General features: G+C 33.6%; 1 protein-coding gene and 1 long non-coding RNA gene across 2 annotated transcripts; both read right to left on the bottom strand.

Moving 5' to 3' along the window:
* Positions 1-4,563: 4,563 nt before the first annotated feature.
* LOC132603937 (uncharacterized) lies at positions 4,564-9,473 on the bottom strand. Its single transcript, XR_009568587.1, has 3 exons — positions 9,331-9,473; positions 8,509-8,588; positions 4,564-4,783 (listed from the first exon to the last, which is right to left on the bottom strand). It is a non-coding gene; the product is annotated as an uncharacterized LOC132603937 (long non-coding RNA).
* An 80-nt stretch (positions 9,474-9,553) lies between these two features.
* LOC132603936 (probable linoleate 9S-lipoxygenase 5) lies at positions 9,554-17,730 on the bottom strand. The gene is made up of 9 exons (XM_060317239.1): positions 17,403-17,730; positions 16,767-17,047; positions 16,434-16,674; positions 16,092-16,349; positions 15,933-16,018; positions 15,753-15,860; positions 15,367-15,671; positions 15,027-15,290; positions 9,554-14,951 (listed from the first exon to the last, which is right to left on the bottom strand). The coding sequence occupies exons 1-9, from the start codon at positions 17,572-17,574 to the stop codon at positions 14,198-14,200; spliced, it is 2,469 nt and encodes an 822-aa protein (XP_060173222.1). The 5' UTR covers positions 17,575-17,730; the 3' UTR covers positions 9,554-14,197.
* Between the last annotated feature and the right edge of the window lie 1,671 nt (positions 17,731-19,401).

Here is a 19,401-nt window from a genome sequence, read left to right on the forward strand (position 1 = left end):
CTTAATTAGATCTTGACACACGTATAATTTTAGGACAGAAAACCAATTCTATTAACTAATTTAAAAAAAACCCAAGTGGCATCTCAAATAGAAGGCAATTGTTATATATTTGGACAAAGCTAACTATCTTTGTAATTAATATAACTTTTGAATTTTAAAATTTAGAATTTGATTTAAATTTCACTGGAAATTTTTTAAATTGAATTGTGGTAACTGGTAACTCTGCATAATCCAAGGCACGTTGGACTCTTTTTTTTTTTTTTTTGGAGGTTTTAAGGTGAATAACCATTCACATTTCAATAAGAACAACTATATTTTACTCTTTAAATAAAAGGGAGTGTGGCCTAGGATTATTACAACTGGTTGTGTTAATTTATTTATTTATTCATTTGAATTGACATATAAAAAAAAAAAACTTATGTTTAGGTCATCACAATTCACAGCTTTACATACATTTATGGTGAAAATTTGTTGAAAAGATAGCATATCTGTTATTTTAAAAGAGAAAAAAAAAGGGGGATAAGGAAGAAAAAGACCCAAACAAATTTACCTAAACCAACCCCCCTCACCCACGTATCTCTTACTTCCCATTTCCCTAACATCCCAATCACCTTTATAGCTTATAGTTCCACTGTTTCTGTTTTCATGTACTAAAATAAGCAATAGAGTCGAGATACAAGATATGTAAACCATGTTAAAAGTTACGCAGAAATAATTTTGGAAGGTATGCATTGTGTTATTACTTTAACTTTTCTTTAAAATCCCTTAAATTAAGTATTTCTCTTAATCTCAAATCTGTGAGTATTTAAATCGAAAAACTTGGGTCTCAATGGGAATTTTGGATTGAGATCAAAATTTATTTATTTTTTTGAATAATTTCTTTTGTTTATTACTCCCTCCGTCCATGTTTACTTGTCTATATTTGACCTGAGACACTCTTAATAAGCAATAAATAAAATGATAAATGAATTAGAGTACTTAATAATAAGTATAAAATGGTAAATTATGTCTTGATTTTCCCAACTATATAACTTACAAGTAAAAGTGGATATATATTTTTAGTATAATAGACAAATAAAAATGGACGGAGGGAGTATTATAAAAATTTATGTTATTCTATAATTGTTAAATTCAATTTAAATCACTTTACTACTTAAATTGTGATGGAAATTTCGTAGGTACTGCTTACAAAAAACATGAAATTTATGATTTATTTTTGAGAACTTTGTACTTTATCTAATTCTACATTTACTTATGGGGAGTATTTACCTATTGAAGAGTTTTTCTATTATTTTTCTTATTTTGATTGGTGTAATTCCCTTATTGAAGATGTTATTTTACTTGTGCAAAGTCATATTTTAATATACATAAGAGATGCAAGGTCCTTGATGAAAAAGTTGATTTTACTTCTGTTGTTAATGGGTATTAATGAGTGTGATTCCTTATTTAAGATGTTAATTATGTTCGTTTCTTGATTTTTAAAATGTAATTTTCATATTTGCAAATTAAAAAAAAAAAACCTATTAAGTTGACCCAAATAAACTAAAAAGAGATGGACCGACCCAAATATACGTTCCTAACAAGATGTATATTGAAGAAAATTGTGGCACCCGCCACCTTCAAATCCTAGATCCGTCTCTATTCAGACTCGACATATTTTTACATATGATTGTTTAACACAAATACAAGGTTTGAGCCAAAGTTACTAGGTTTTGCTGAACACATAACCGCCACTGTGGTTCTGCCCCTTGATTCAACCTTATAGAAAATCCAGTTCTTGGACTACAAAAAATCATCCTATTTTTTTATTTTATTTTTAATCTTGCAGGATATCGAGCGAGCTGTTTTTGAAAGCCCTTTTTGAAGGCAGGGCATTCAGAGTCATGTGGCAGTTCTTGAAATGGTTTACTCGGTACAAGATGTCACCTTGCTGTTGAACAACAACGGGAACTGTGGTCCTTTTACCTTGAATAACCTTTGGTTTTCAGATCTATTAATAATATGATCTGTAGTTCTTAATTTTTAAGTCTACCTGGTTTGCAGTTTACATAATCATTTATTAGTTAATTCACCGGCAACTTAGCTTAAATCCTCTTTTTACTTCAACTAAAGAAATTATAGGTGAGAACATATAAAAATATTGCTGGTATTCAAAGACAAATTAAAGCAAGGAACTCTCTTTTAATGACATAAGATAGAAGGTCCTGAGCCTTTTTAGAAGTCAAAGTAGGTACTTGTCTTTACTAGAAAAACTCAGATTACATGGGGATTTTCTTTTTGATTTTGAAGAAAAATTCGCAGGTAAATAAGTTTCTTGCGAATTTTTCGGCCACACAAAATCCGTTGGAAAAAAGCTCTTGGGTAATTATTACCTGAGGATTTAAAAGTCCCCAGCTAATTTACTTGGGGATTTTGATTTTGCAGTAATTTACTTGCGGAATTTCTTGCCAAAAATACTAATTGTTCGGAAAAAAAATTGGTAAAAGATCATGAAAAAAGGAATTTTCTTGCGAATTGTTTCACAAGTAAATCCGCATGAAAAAATCCTAGGTAATCCACAAGGAATTTCTTGGAAAAATTGTGGAAGAGAGGATTAATTATTTTAATTTGATTTATCCATGTCTAATTTGTCGTAGACATTATTTAATTCTTAATTTATTAACCCATCTTTAAATTTGTCATTTTAATTCATAATTTAATTTGTCCATATTTGCTTCACAAGTAAATCCGCATGAAAAAATCCTAGGTGATTCCACAAGGAATTTCTTGGCAAAATTGTGGAAGAGAGGATTAATTATTTTAATTTGATTTATCCATGTCTAATTTGTCGTAGACATTATTTAATTCTTAATTTATTAACCCATCTTTAAATTTGTCATTTTAATTCATAATTTAATTTGTCCATATTTGCTTGACTACAATGTACAGTTGACTACAATACACCCAACTGTATATAGTAAACACCATTACCCAACCTTGGTAGCAAGTTTTAACTCTTAGAAGATGTGTCATGCCAGTTATCTTCTTAGATATATCGGTAGTTGTTCCTAATAAACCGCAAGTTCTTGTTGTTTTTGCCAGATGTGGTACAAGGAAGTACCACATTATTCTCTCTCGTCTATTAAATCAAAGAGCTAAAAATATTCATTTCTTTCTATAATTTTTTGTGTTAATGACACTAAACGTTTTTATAATATGATTTAATTTTGAATACACCTTATGCATTTAATTTTTTTTTATATATATATTATGAAAATCATATGCTTACATCTCATGAGAGGTATATCCATAATTAAGTATATTAAAATAGATAAATTAGAATTATAACGTATTTACTTTTTATGGAATTAAAAAGGATAATTATTTTAGTTGAAAAAATTTATTTGATCAAAAAATAGTTTTTTTAGAATACATATCTTTTGAAACTCTTAAACTTTACTTTACTATATATTAGAAATGACACTTTGGGTGGACGAACATGGACGAACACAACTTACAAAAGTTGTACTTTGGGCTTGGAATGGCATAGAACCAACAAGGGCATTTTGGGAATTTCGGATGACTTCCAACAATACAACTAATTGAGTTAACAATCCCTTCTGCTTCAAATGAAACACACGTGTTATATGTACTTTTTGAATTGATAATCCTTGAGATATGCTTTAATGTTCTATTTGAGCAAATGATATCTTCAAACAAAAGGACCACTTGAAAATCCAAACAAAAGGACAACTTGAAAATCCAAACGGACCACTAGAAAATCCAAATAGAAGGACCACTTGAAAATCCAAAATCGTATCCGCAAGGTAAATTATTTAATTTGTATTGAATCATTAATTTTTGTAACTTCTAAAAATATATAATTTCTTAAATTTCTAATGAATAATTTTCAACTAAATTCACAGCAATAAAATCTCCAAGTAATTCTATGGTAATAAATCTCCAAGAAATTTACCTGGGAGTTTATTCACAACAATAAAATCCCTAAGTAATTTCTATGGTAATAAAACTTCAGTGCCTTATGGTTGATCAATAGAAGATGACGGGATATGCAAGAAGCATAAGGAAAGTGATAAATTCTGATCGCTTAATGCAAGACGTAACACGGAATGGCTGAAATGGTTTTCAAAAGGGGGCATGTGTAGCCGCCCCCCTTTAATTACTATTTTGTTCATTCTAACATAAAAGTGGATAAGCTTATGTACTTTTTGAATTGGTAATCCTTGATATATACTTTAATATTCGATTCGAGCAAATGATATCTTCAAACAAAAGGATCACTTGAAAATCCAAACAAAAGGACCTCTTGAAAATCCAAAAGGACGACTTGAAAATTCAAACAAAAGGACCTCTTGAAAATCCAAAAGGACGACTTGAAAATCCAAACAAAAGGACCACTTGAAAATGTCACGACCCATTTTTGCCTAGGTCATGTGAGCACCTACCTTTTTCAAGTCGGTCAGGCGAACCCTTAACTCAACGTTCACAAATAAGAGAAAATAGCGTAAGTCTCACAATCATAATATAAAAAAAAAATACAGAAGTAAATGAAATCCACCCCAGTATCTGGTCTGGTCATACAAGAGCATCTAACTAAATACTACAAGTCTGAATCAAAATAATACACAGTAGCCTCAAAGATCATGTCTCAGAATGAAAATAAAGACATAATGATAAAAAGAGTCTTCGGGCAGCGAACGTCCTCATGCTCACCCTGAAGGGCTCGAATCAACAATCCTCGAATATTAGCCACGAAGAGTAGAAGTCGATCTCAGCTGGTACTCTTCATTCATAAAAGAATGTAGCAAGTGCAGGTCAGTACAAACAACAAGTACTGGTAGGTATCATAGGCCGACTAAGACTAGCTAACGTATATAAAGACAAGCAGCAAGATAAACACATAAACCAACAAGTACAAGTCAACATGAATCCATATCCACAGAACAAGTCATCTTTTATGTTATAGCATCTAAACCCAATTATGCCAAGTCTCAGTATAATCAATCCGAATCAGTACATCACAGTAGTATCACAACAATCAACAGGAACCAAGTTACAATGCAATGCAATAATGTATGTAGGATGAATGCAATGCATATGCAGCTTTGTACAACATGTCCCGGACGGAGTAACTCCACGTCTCGGCGATCATGACCCATGGGGGACCCGCGAAGTCCATGTACCACTCGCTCCGGAATATAACCTCGGATCACGAGCATGTTGACACCTAATTTTGGCTCGACGTGCTTAAAATTAACGTTTTGGGGGGCCCTAAATCGTTAAAGAGCACGAAATACATTTTTCACACATTTTTTACATGTTTTGATGATTGTCCTTATTTTGGGAATTTTATTAATTTATTATCATTTTTTCAAGAGTCATTATTGTGCATAGGTATAGCGTAATATTACCATTTTCGTGAAAATTAATAATTGTTTCTTAACTTTATAGCAATATATTTTTTTATCCTATACATTACTATTTATATTTTATACTTACATTATTATTTATATATGTATTAATCAACTATATTTTAGTACAGCTCGACAGTGCAGAGAAAATCGAAGTAATTAATTTTTAAACGCAGAGTAAAATTTGGTCAGGTCAAGATCTCATCACTTCTTTTTTTTTTTTTTAAAAAGAGAGTTAATTGAGATGATGGGTTGGGGACAAAGGGGTATGGCTTCATTATTTTTGGGCATAAAAAGGGGTGTTTGTTTATATTATAAGAAAAGGGGGGGGGGGGGGGGGGGGTTAATTTAATAATGGGATCCAATGCATATTGGCACAACACACACTTACACTTGTCAGATTTTTTCTTTCTTTCTTTCCCCTCATTATTCTCCATACCTAAAACATATCAGATTTTTCTCTCTCTCTCTCTAAAAAAACCTAAACATTCCCCCCCCCCCCCCCCATTTCTCTCCTAGCCGCCGCCGACCATCACCCTCACTGCCGCCGACCACCACTCCGGCGAACACCACCTTCAGCGTGCACACCAACCTACCCAACCACAGCGCCAGCCACGACTCCTAACCAAACGACACCAAAACAGTCCCCACTTCATCTTCTTCGCTACTCCGTCGAGGAGCTTCAAGCTCCGGTGAACCGGAGCAGCCAGCGAGCAACCACACCTCCTTCTTCGTCTCCCAATCACACCAAATAGCCACGAAACCAGCCATGCGACCACCAACGCTTCCCTTCCCCCTCTTCTCCCCACTGTTATCCCATCACGAAAACACTAAAAAAAAAAGATCCGGTCACCATGAGCTCGTTACCATCGAAGCAACGCGGTTTGAACGGAAAAGAAACTCCGGCGTACTACGCCGGAAAATAAATGGTTGACAATCTACGGTATGCCCATGAATTCGTTTTGCTCTAATCAACAACCCCTTTTAGCTGAAAAATGAACAAGGGACTATATAGGCTCTTTAATTTATCTGCTTCTGCATACTACTAAATTTGATATTTGCAAATAGTACTTTCATGTCCCTTTATATTACAAGGTGGAAATGACACAATAAGATTGCTGCTTTTTAAGAGTTCTGAACCTTAGTGTTTTATTGATGTTGATTGATCTGAAAAAATGGGCTGCGCTTGCTGTATATATATTTACCAATATGTCCTTGTTTGGCCATAACACTTGGGAAGGTTGGGATTGCTTGTTTCTTGTTGCTTTTATTCAGCAAAGCCCGTGGAAGTTGGGATTTGTTGGCTCTCTCCAGTGTATAAGAAATCAGAATGACCTTATTAAGCACTGAGTGTGGTTACTATTTCAAATTGTTATTTAAGTATGCCTTTTGTTTACCACTTTATGCCTTGGATTTTCATGGTGCTTAATATTATTTCTAGTTAATTAATTAAAGTCTTTGTATGACTAGAGTTAGTGTTAAGTTCGGTTCAACAGTATGCGTTAAATTGGCCGATGAAGAAATTTCCGTCGATTTCCAAGGCCTTCCATGTACAAAGACGGATTTTTATTTTAAGTTTATTCATTATTTTTAATTCATCCGATAATTATTTATTCTCTTACTGACATTTTTTATTAAGTCTCATGCAGGTATTGAAGTTATTTTTTTTTAAGATGACACTCAAAAGAAGTTCAAATAGCTTCTTAAATTCTTTGTTTATATATTTTTTTTTACATTCTTAAATTATGCAAGCATAAAATATAGTGAAACTTTACATTTTAGGGTGTAGGTTAGTGGTATTTATTTATGATCTGCTTAGGTGATTTAAATTTCATGTGCTTTAGACAAATTAATATTAGACAGTTATTATTTTCGTAGCTAATATTCTTATAGTTATCACGTTTTGCTAGAGTTTTAATTCAATAGCTTAGCATACTTAAGTGAATAAATAGGGTGATTTGCCTCAATATTTAGGCTTTAGAATATACTCTCATAATTAATTGATTAGGCGTACATACTTAGCTAGTTAAATTAGTTAACTCACTTCGAGTGCAAAATAATTTCATGCCCATTTTTTACACCTTTGTCACATACTCAAGCTTCTAAGTTGCACATAACTTTTTTTTTAATTATTATAACACATATGTATAAAATACGTATTGCATGATTATTTATGTGAATATTCATATTATTCTTTAGTCTAAATTCTATTAATTTTTGTAAATAATAAAGCCTTTTACACATCCCTCGTATAGTTAAATTGGTCCAGCCGGAAACCACATTTGTGGATTCTGAAGGATGCCTAACACCTTCCCTTCGGAATAATTTGAACCCTTACCTAGAATCTCACTTATTTTCGTAGACCATGTTAAGCCGCATATATTAATAATTTATAGGTACCCTAGTATACCTTAAATGCTAGGTGGCGACTCTGTACATAATTAACTATTTCAGAGCTCCATAAGTTGTGCTTTGTTTAGCCTTTGGTAAAAATGGGGTGCAACAGAGCACACTCTCACGATCCCAACAAAGACCTCGGGAATCGGACACTCCATCGTTCCCGGCAAGAAAGCTCGGGCAACAAACACTCATCTCTCTTTTACGCTCTCCGGCAAGGACCTCAGAGGCTACACTCTCTCACATATCATCATTAGTGCCATAACCATGCATATATCAATGTATCATGGAAGTGCATATGAGTATGATGAAATGTAATGTTAACAACCAATTCAATCCGAAACGGTACCACACATGGCATACAAGTAATATCAGTAATAAGGCTAGACAATAAGCCATAATGGAATCACCATTCTCATCTCAATATCAATTAAGTAAAGTACCGCAATATGATGGCCATGAACTATCACTAGTCACAATTACCAATATCTCAACGTGTCAACGAGCCAACAAATAAATAGATCAAGATGAGTTAGCAACACAACGAGGTGGCTAGCCCCCAAATCATACAACAAGGCTCAACCTAAGACAATATCCATCCCAACTTCGCACCCGAAGGCTTACATGCATTCTCCAACAATATCATCTAAACATATGCTTCGCTAATCGAAGTCTCACTATGAGGTAAACCGTAACCTACCTCAAAGTCGAGCCAACGAACTCACAAAGTCGTCTTTCCTTTCCTGAGCGTCTCTGAATGTTCCCGATCTTCTCGTAGTTCTGAAATTTCACATTAGCAGACTTTTACTCTACTTTCTCGTTCCATTCCATAAACAAACCAACCTTCTGCCTCTCTTTATCCACAATCGGGCAAGCAAAATTACTAAGCAAAGAAACCAATTATCAATCCATTTGCTCTCTTAATGCTGCTAACAAAGCACAAACAATTTGTTTCAACAGCGGTTCTTACTAAACCAACAGACATAATTATCCTAATGCTTAAATAACCTGATGCGTATAACCCCTTCAGTTTTCCTAGACTTGCTATAGAAAACGTCAACACAAAAAAACAAAACCAGCATCCATTCTGTTTCCGTAGATCCTTTTTAACATTAAGTCATACCCATTTAGAGGAAACGTGAGGAGTACTGTGGATTTGGTCACTAAATTAGTCCAAAAGAAATGAAATTTATAAACTGGGCATATATACGTTCAATGCCCAGTGATTTCTCTACATCAAATATTATGGCAGCCAAACTTTTTCATTTAAATACATCCATTCTAATCATTTGGTCATCATTAAACCATAATAGATATCTACAAATTTATTTCCCAACTTAAAGGAACCAAGCACCAGCAATTTGTTTCCGATTAATATTAGGTATTAACTTCATTCTAGTAGCAAATATAATAATAATAATAATAATAATAATAATAATAATAATAATAATAATCAGTGGCAATAGAGATATTTCATAGCAATAAATTCAAGTCAAACTAATGCTTTTACCCAGATTCTAACCTGAGGCACTCAATTTCTCCTCTTCGTCGTAGGTTTTGAATAGATGTCTCAAGGTTTTTGTGCTAATACTAAAAAAATGTCCAAACCTATTAACTTAAATCATTCTTGTATATGGGCCGTGTAACCTATGGTGTTAAAAGAGTTGTGGACCTGGCCCATTAATTACTAACTAAACAATTGTCCAAAATAACCTTTTTAATAAGCCACTATGTATAAGTTAGCAATTGACCCACTTAGTCAATTACATTATTCATCAACTTATACTTTAAAATATAGTCATTCCATCAAATACTCTATTTACTAACTTGTACCTTATATGGGTGAAACTCATACTCCTATGAATAAACTATTCACACACATTAAATAAATATATTTCAAAATTTTCCCGCCAATTAAATCATCGTGCAACCGATTTTTGCAAGTCAAGAATACCTTTTAAAAGTACAGAAAGGTTATATTAGGGAAAAGAAGTCAAAAGCTCAAAACGGCCAAACGGGTCGTTACAGAAAATTCAAAATCGTATCCGCAGGTAAATTATTTAATTTGTATATTATCACTAATTTTCGTAATTTCTAAAAATATATATTTTCTTAAATCTCTAAATGGGGGCATGGGTAGCTGCCCCCCTTACATCAGTTCATTTCTTATAAAAATTAGAAAGACTTTAATAATTACTATTTTGTTCATTCTAACATAAAAGTGGATAAGCTTATGCACTTTTAGAATTGGTAATCCTTGATATATACTTTAATGTTCTATTTGAATGATATCTTCAAACAAAAGAACCACTTGAAAATCCAAAAGGACCACTTGAAAATCCAAACAAAAGGACCACTGGAAAATCCACTTAAACTCCCAAGAAATTTACTTGGAAGTTTATTCACAGCAATAAAATATCCAAGAAATTTATTCACAGCAATAAAATTCCGAAGTAATCTCTATGGTAATAAAACTTCAGTGCCTTATGGTTGATCAACAGAAGATGAAGGGATCTGCAAGAAGCATAAGGAAAGTCATAAATTCTGATCTCTTAATGGAAGATGTAACACGGAATGACTGAAATGATTTTCAAAAGGGGCATGCGTAGTCGCTCCCCTTTAATTACTATTTTGTTCATTCTAACATAAAAGTGGATAAGCTTATGTATTTTTTTAATTGGTAATCCTTGATATATACTTTAATGTTCTATTTGAATGATATCTTCAAACAAAAGGGCCACTTGAAAATCCAAACAAAAATACCACTTGAAAATCCAAAAGGACCACTAGAAAATCCAAACAAAGGATCACTTGAAAATCCAAACAAAAGGACCAATTGAAAATCCAAAATCGTATCCGCAAGGTAAATTATTTAATTTGTATACAATTACTAATTTTTATAACTTCTAAAAATATATAATTTCTTAAATTTTTAATGAATAATTTCCAACTAAATTCACAGCAGTAAAATCCCCAAGTAATTTCTATGGTAATAAAACTCCCAGGTAAATCTCCAAGAAATTTACCTGGGAGTTATTAACAACAATAAAATTGCCAAGTAATTTCTATGGTGATAAAACCTCAGTGCCTTAGGGTTGATCAATAGAAGATGACGGGATCTGTAGGAAGCATAAGGAAAGTCATAAATTCTAATTTCTTAATGGAAAATGTAACACGGAATGGCTGAAATAGTTTTCAAAAGGGGGCATGCGTATCCGCCCCCTTTAATTTTGTTCATTCTAACATAAAAGTGGATAAGCTTATATACTTTTTGAATTGGTAATCCTTGATATATACTTTAATGTTCTATTTGAGCAAATGATATCTTCAAACAAAATGACCACTGGAAAATCCAAACAAAAGGACCACATGAAAATCCACTTGAAAATTCAAAATCGTATCCGCAGGTAAATTATTTAATTTGTATACAATCACGAATTTTTGTAACTTCTAAAAATATATGATTTCTTAAATCTCTAAAAGGAGGCATGCGTTAATTACTATTTTGTTCATTCTAACAGAAAAGTGGATAAGCTTATGTACTTTTTGAATTGGTAATCCTTGATATATATTTTTAATGTTCTATTTGAGCAAATGATATCTTCAAATAAAAGTACCACTTGAAAATCCAAATAAAAGGACCACTTGAAAATCCAAACAAGAGGTCCACTTGAAAATCCAAAATCCACTTCAAACAAAAGGACCACTTGAAAATTCACTTAAAATCCCAAGAAATTAATTACGTGAGAGTTTATTCACAACAATAAAATCCTCAAGAAATTTATTTACAGCAATCAAATCCCCAAGTAATCTCTATGGTAATAAAACTTCAGTGTCTTATGGTTGATCAATAGAAGATGACAGAATCTGCAGGAAGCATAAGGAAAGTCATAAATTCTGATCTCTTAATGGAAGATGTAACACGGAATGGCTGAAATGGTTTTCGAAAGGGGGCATGCATAGCCGCTCTCCTTTAATTACTATTTTGTTCATTCTAACATAAAAGTGAATAAGCTTATGTATTTTTTGAATTGGTAATCCTTGATATATACTTTAATGTTCTATTTGAGCAAATGATATCTTCAAACAAAAGGACCACTTGAAAATCCACTTGGAAATCCAAAATCGTATCCGCGGGTAAATTATTTAATTTGTATACAATCACTAATTTTTGTAACGTCTAAAAATACATAATTTCTTAAATCTCTAATGAATAATTTCCAGCTAAATTCACAGCAATAAATCCCCAAGTAATTTCTATGGTAATAAAACTCCCAGGTAAATCTCCAAGAAATAATCCCCAGCTAATTCACATTAATGAAATTCCCAAGTAATTTCTTAGGTAATAAAATCCCCAGGCACATCTCCAAGTTATAATTCTCATCTAAATTCGCAGCAATAAAATTCCTAAGCAATAAAATTCCTTGGTAAATCCCCTAGAAACAATCACAAGCTAAATTCGCAGCAATAAAATTCCTAAGTAATTCCCTAGGTAATAAAACTCCTTGGTAAATCCCCTAGAAACAATCACAAGCTAAATTCGCAGGAACATAATCCTCAAGTAATTCCCTATATGATAAAATCCCCAGGTAAATTCCCAAAAAAAAAAAAAAAAAATCCCCATGTAAATCTACAAGTACCAATACCTGGGGATTTTCCTACGAGTTCACAAAGAAAATATTTTTTTTATTATTTTTGGTTGTTTACCTATGGAATTACCGACAAAAATGATACTTGGGGATTATTTTTCCATAAAAATCCCCTGGTAATAATTTGGCGCTAAATTTACCCGTAGATTTACCTGGGGAAATCGTATCCGCAGGTAAATATTCTAGAAATTAGGAATTTTTAGATTTTCGCATGAAAATCCGCAGGAATTACATGCGGAAAAGATTCCCAGGTAAAATTCCCATGTAATTCAATTTTTTCTAGTAGTGTGTGAAAGTGTAAGTTACAACACTAATCAATCACCAACATGAACCAATAATAAGTAGTTAATACCCCAATTATCTGAGTTAAATATCAAAGCCACCGACAAACAAAAAAGCAATGCTACAAACTCACACAAACATCTAACTTGTAGTAATGAAAATTCTTTAATTATACTTACACAAACTGGGGACACATACATCAATTACAAATTGAAGTTTGAGAATTGAATCGAAAAGTAATTAGATCTAACTCTACGAAACACAAAGCAGCATGCGACCCAATTATAACTAAAAGTTGACAGAGCTATTTAGCTACTTGTAGGGGTATCTCTCATGATCATCCTTTTGTAGAACAAGTGGAATTTCCTTGAAGTTCAACAACAAGTTGATCGAGTTAAGTTAGCCGAGGATAAATCATTCTATTCACTAATGAGCCAAATAAGAAGACTGGATGATTTATATTGCATGAGTTACTTCATATTTGAAATAATAAATTATGTTTTTTTTCATTATTATTTATTAAGGATGTGGTAAACCTCAACAATGGTACCAGAGAAGAATTAATGTTGAAGCTGGTGCTGCATTAGAGTTAATAAGCAAATGAAGGAAGCGAATAAAATCACAAGTAGATCATATATAAGTATAATTATATTACCAAAGCCGAAACTGGTTTCTTATTAAAGCTACGAAACAGCTTGAACTATACATAGAAGATGACAGAGATCAAATCCGTAAGCTAAACTCTAAGGCAGAAGTTTGAAAAGGAACAAAATCTCACTAGAACGACTTTACTTTAGACCAGGTGGAAGAAAGTAATGGATGGATTATACTGTAAAATATTAGAAGTGGAGCAGGACATAACATTTCAAAACTTTTTATAGCTGAATTTTCAACATTAGTGGGCTGTAACTTTCACCTAATAGACACAAAGCTTTTCTTTTTCAGTAAACTTTTTCCAGCATAAGTAAACTATACAAACATCTAAAGCATGATTTTGACTTTTTAAACTAGTGCATTATGAGTACAATCAAAAGTAACAATATCAAGAGATGAATAAACAATCGAACAGAAAAATGAGCTAGGTTTCACAAGGATAAATCATTCCATTCACTAGATTATTTACTTCACATTAGTTGACTTTGTATTGTATAACTATAGTAGAGTTTTCTTCTTTTCACTATTATTTGTTAAGATGGATGTGATAAACCTCAACCATGGTACGCGAGAGGAACTAAAGTTAGTTGGTGCTGCATTTAAGTTCATAGATAGATAAAGGTAACGGATAAATTCACAATATAAGAGATTATATCTCATATTATAATTAAATTACCAGAGCTGAAGCTGGTTTAATATTAAAGCTAAGCAATAGTTTGACAGACCCGACTTAGCTAGCAGGCCTATCATACTTAAATTTTAAAACCTAGTGTTGATAACACTAGAATATTACAGGAAGTAACATCAGATAGAAATACTATTGGGAATTCCCTTGGCAGTAAGTCCTGGTTCACTAGTAGGATAAAGCAATGTGTATGGCATCTTCACAGGCCCAGTCCTGTTCTTCAGCTCCATATCATTGTTCATCATTGAAATGTTTTCCTCAATTTGAGTCAGATTCTTTCCAAACTTTTCAAATGCTTTCAGTGCTTCTTTGTCTTTGGTCCAATCAGCGGCGTCTCTCTGGCCAAGATAAATTTCATCTGAAGTATGTGTTGACAAAACCTCGAGAGCAGATATTCCAATCAGAGTCTGGAACTGGGGTGTAATTGTCTTCAGATATCCTTTTATGGGGTTCATCTTTAGCTCTTCAAACTCAATTGTTCCAGGGTCAGGAATTAGTCTTCGGCTCATACCAGGACGATTTGGGGCAAAGCCTCCATAAGGGTACTGACCGAAGTTAACAGCTGCATGAAGAGCAGATGCCATCCAGATAATGATAGTCAACGAGTCAATCAGTTCTTGACGTGTTTGCATCTTAGGCCACCAAGGCTCATCTTTCTTGTCACCATGTCCTACTTCACGAAGTTCCTTCCACCAGGCTTGGAGTTCAGTGTCTTTCAAAACCACGTCATCTGATCCGTAATACAGACTTGTATACTCCTGAACCCAACTTTTGATTGCTGACCAGATTTCAAGTCCATCCACAGCATAAGGATAATCCTCAATCAGAAGGCTTACACCATGTTTGGATGCAGGATCCTTAACTGCCACTCCTCTGAACGAACACAACAAATAAATAAAAAAACATACTATTTCTTTTGGAAATCATTACATAGCAGACAGACCTAACCTACTAACAAGTTCGGCAGGTAGGGCTTGATCAGGGAAAACCCAATCCCTATAAGCAATTGAAGTCAACTCCATTGACAATGGTCCAGGGAAAACAGTTTTCTCAACAATACCTCCAGCATTAAGTACAGCCTGTCGAGCCAAGGCATTGATATGCATTGTATCACGGAAGTGGGGATGCAAAAGCTTATAGATAGGATGTAGCACACTAAGCTGCCTATGAGTCGCTATCACAAAAGGCTCAACTGATGCATGAGTATGTAACCTGAGTAGCAAAATTAGACATGTTACAAAGAAATAAAACGGACAAGAATTAAAGAATACCAGCTAAGTTGAGGTACCAGTGGCTGAGGAGCTGGTGTACTCCCGAGTCATTGATTGCAACAAATGCTTTTGCAATTTGCCATAAGGCATACTCGACACCTGTCTCAGCCGGAGTGAACACTTTGCTGATGGCACCAAATTGATCTCCATCAGGATGAGGCAAGCTTAGTTCAATGGCCAGTGGCTTCAAAGTACCGTCCTCTTGCAGAAAGAGCACGGTCCTTGAGGCATAAATCTTTGAAGGTGACATGTTAAGTTTCCTCGCATAAGGCATCACAATGTCATGGTAATTCAGAATGAAAAGTCGGTTCGCCTCTATGGCCTAAAAATTATTCAGCACAGATCAGGGGAACCTACATTGCACGCAAAACTTGGAAAAAATAAGTAGTGAACAGCCACTTACCTTCTCAATGGTCAGTCCACCTAGCTGATTCTGCATTTGGTCTCTAGTAATTTTGCTTGTTTGATCTCCATAAATTTTTGGATCCAGCTTGCTTGTTGCAGGGAACTCCTGTAACAAACATGCAAAGAACGTAAATTACTTACCAAGAGAAGACTTGAAAAAAAACAAAGAGATTTTTACTTTTAGGCCACTTATGCACACGGGGTTCAATCCAGCAAGCATTTCTCTTCCAAATTCTTCATCAGACATCCAAGCAGAGTTCTCCTCTGTTTCGAAAGTGTGACATTTCAGCAAAAAAGTGCATGGAGAGAGGGATGAAGCAAAAAAGACACTATATACCTCTAATGACATGTGGCGTTGGATACTTGAGAAATCCAGGAGCACCTGCTTCATAAACTTTCATTATATCCTCGAAGTTGTTAAATTCATTAAGAGTAAGGTTCCCTAAAGCAGCAAGCTGAGAAGCAAAGAGCTGTGCAATGGCTTTCTGTGCGTTACTAAGGACATCTGTCATCTTTAAGGGAGAAAATCTTTCATCCCTTGGGACATAAATTGCAAAGCTTGCAATCTGGGGCAGCCGGCTTTCACTCTTTGGATCTGTCCAAGCAGTTACAAAAAGGATTAAAAATCAGTAACTACGTCAGAAAAAGAGAGCTAGTACTTCTTGGAAAAACTAATCACCAGTCTTTGATGGTGACCTTCCGGTTCTTCCTCTTCGTGGATAAGGATACTCAGCCGAGCCACCAAGGACTGGTCGGGCAAGAAGAGGATCATTGTCGGGATCACCAAGATCATTGTAACAATCATAGTCATAAACCCTGTCCCATTCCTCAAGCTTTCTAGTTCCATTTCCTCTCAAATGAAGCAACTCGTCTTCCCTGTACCACCGCAATGCTGCTGGAGTTTCACTCGGAAGCCAAGCCTATTGCAAATCATTAAAAAATAACTCTCATCCAAAAAAGAAGATAGAGCATGCGAACTATAAGGCTAAAGTTAATATCATTTTACGTGTACCTGATTCACAAAGAAAATGCGGTCGGACTCGTACTTCTCAGCAGGATAAACCCAAGAATTGCAAACAAAGTGCAAACTTCCCTGATTTGGATCAGCAACTTCAAGAGTTAGTGATTTGAGAAAAAATTCACTTGGGTTCGAGTTCTTGATGATGAATGCTCCTGGAACTCCAAGCCGTTCATGATCCCACTCAAATGTCACACTGTACTTTGAGTCGCTGCCTGATTTGTTCTCATCTTCTAAATGTGAAGGGTTCCCAAGTTTCCCTTTCAATTTTTTCCCTTCAAGAATACAAAATGATACACATTCAAGAAAATGCATACACGCACATTTAACTAGACCATCAAACACTACAGACTGACCTCTCTATAACAGTCATCTTTTATAACAACATCTCACTATAATAACCATGTTTTCCATGATTCAAATCTTTCAAGTTATATTAATATATGTTCTCTACAACAACATTTTACTATAACAACCAGGTCTTCCATAGAACAAAAATATTCATGTTATATTATTGTATGTTATGTATAACAACATTTCGCTATAGCAACAAAAAAATATCGAAACAAACGATGTTGTTTTAGAGGTTTGACTGTACTTAACAATTATGGAAAACTAAAAAGTTGATACCTTGATCTCCATGGACAGAACTAATTAACTGCAGGATGACCTTCTGCCCAATAATTTCATAACCTTGATGTGCAGCAGCTAATTCGGATGAACCAAGGTCCAACGGTGTCTTTTTCATAAGCAGAACAGTGCCATTAACCATTTTGTTTAAACATTTACCAGTAGATGCCATTATATCTCTTTGTTAATTAAGTATTAGCCAAGTATTTGTGATGAGAAACAAAAGCAAATACTCTGATTTTATAGCTGAAAATTGGTTAGTCTTCTTCCACTTTCATAACTGTCAAAATTTTAGGAGTTTGTGTTTTCTCTATTTCAAAAAGACTACTTAATTCGTATGTCACAACTACTTTGTACTTAATTACCAAGACTAATTGGTATGTGTGTGTTTACCAATTTGCATTAACATGTGCGTTGAATACATATTCCCTAAAGTAAATTTATGCATCTTTTTTATGGCAGAGACCCTTAGTAATTTGTACTCAGAAATGAAAAGGTTTTTTCCATTTATTATCTTGATAAATTTAGTGCCGAACTTGGACTAGGAATGTTCTCCCTTTTCCTCTGCCTTGCTTTAACAGACATGAAATTTTACCATTGGAGTAAATACCAATTGTTGTATTTTTATCCATATAACATGAAATTCTTAAAAGCTTAATTCTTTAAGAAAATATTCCCTCCGTCTCAAATTATTTATCGTGATTATTAAAAATAGTCGTTTCAAATTATTTGTTGTTTTCGAAGTTCAAGACACAATTAATTATTTTTTCTCAGTTTTACCTTTAGTAAAATTTTGTCATTAATGGAGATGACACATGAATAGAAGAAACATTTAATGAAGAGAAATTATAACTTGACATAAATAAAGGTAAAGTTAGTCAAGTACCCCTCCTAATTAATATTTCTTAAAGGAGCGTGTAAACCAAAAAATGACAAATAATTTGAGATGGACAGAGTATAGAATCCTACCAGATTTAAGTATTACTTATACTCCCTCCGTTCACTTTTACTTGTCCAGTATCCTAAAAATATATTTTCGCTTTTACTTGTCACTTTTAGCATATTAAGATAAGACAATTTATTTTTTCCTGTTTTACCCATAATATTAATTACTCACTTCAAATCATTTTTCAAATCCAATAAACATATGCATCAATTAATATGGGTACATTGGAAAATTATGTATTCCATTTATTATTTCTTTAAACAGCGTAAAAAGTCCAAAGTGAACAGAGGGAGTAGATGTTAAAAAAACTATAAAAACATTGCTTGAACAATGGTATCTCATCTTATTCAGGGGTGTCTTTAATTTTTGTAGCAAAATTAAGGCTCTTTGAGGAAAAGTTAGGCCTTAAGGCAGACATCTAAGGCCTAACTTTTGTCGGAATAAGCCTAATTTTGGGAAAATGTTAGTCCTTAAGGCAGCAGAGGTTTCACGAAAGTCTTGCCTTGCGATTTTTTTTTTTTTTGTCTGAGGGGTTGTTCGAACCTAGAACCTTGTATTTTCGGCCACTTTTTTAAGCGAAGGACAAAAATTAAAAACTAGCAATTTGAGGAGCAAAAATTAAAGACCAACACCTTTAAGGGGCAATCCACGCAAAAAAATGCAATTATACCAAGTAAGGATAAAAATTATAGGCCAATTATTATTAGAGTTTTAGGCGGGCTGACTCTCAATGTAAAAATCCCAAAGAAAAAATATTGTAATTAATATATTGAAATGTGAATGATCCAGATATTCAGACTTCTTTAAATTGAAAATATATATGACGTTACTCAACCTCAAAAGTAGATAACATCTCATTTTCTCATTCGAAATGTGACACTCTAACCCAAACTAAAAAATTTAATAATACTTTATTTGATTTTTCCCCTTATATATATGTGACACTCTAACCCAAACTAAAATTTTTAATAATATTTTATTTGATTTTTCCCATACAAGATGAGCATATCAACCCCATATATAAATCTAAAAGTTTAGTTCATCAACGTTACA

Source organism: Lycium barbarum, chromosome 7, assembly GCF_019175385.1.
Source record: "Lycium barbarum isolate Lr01 chromosome 7, ASM1917538v2, whole genome shotgun sequence".
Classification (NCBI taxonomy): Eukaryota; Viridiplantae; Streptophyta; class Magnoliopsida; order Solanales; family Solanaceae; genus Lycium; species Lycium barbarum.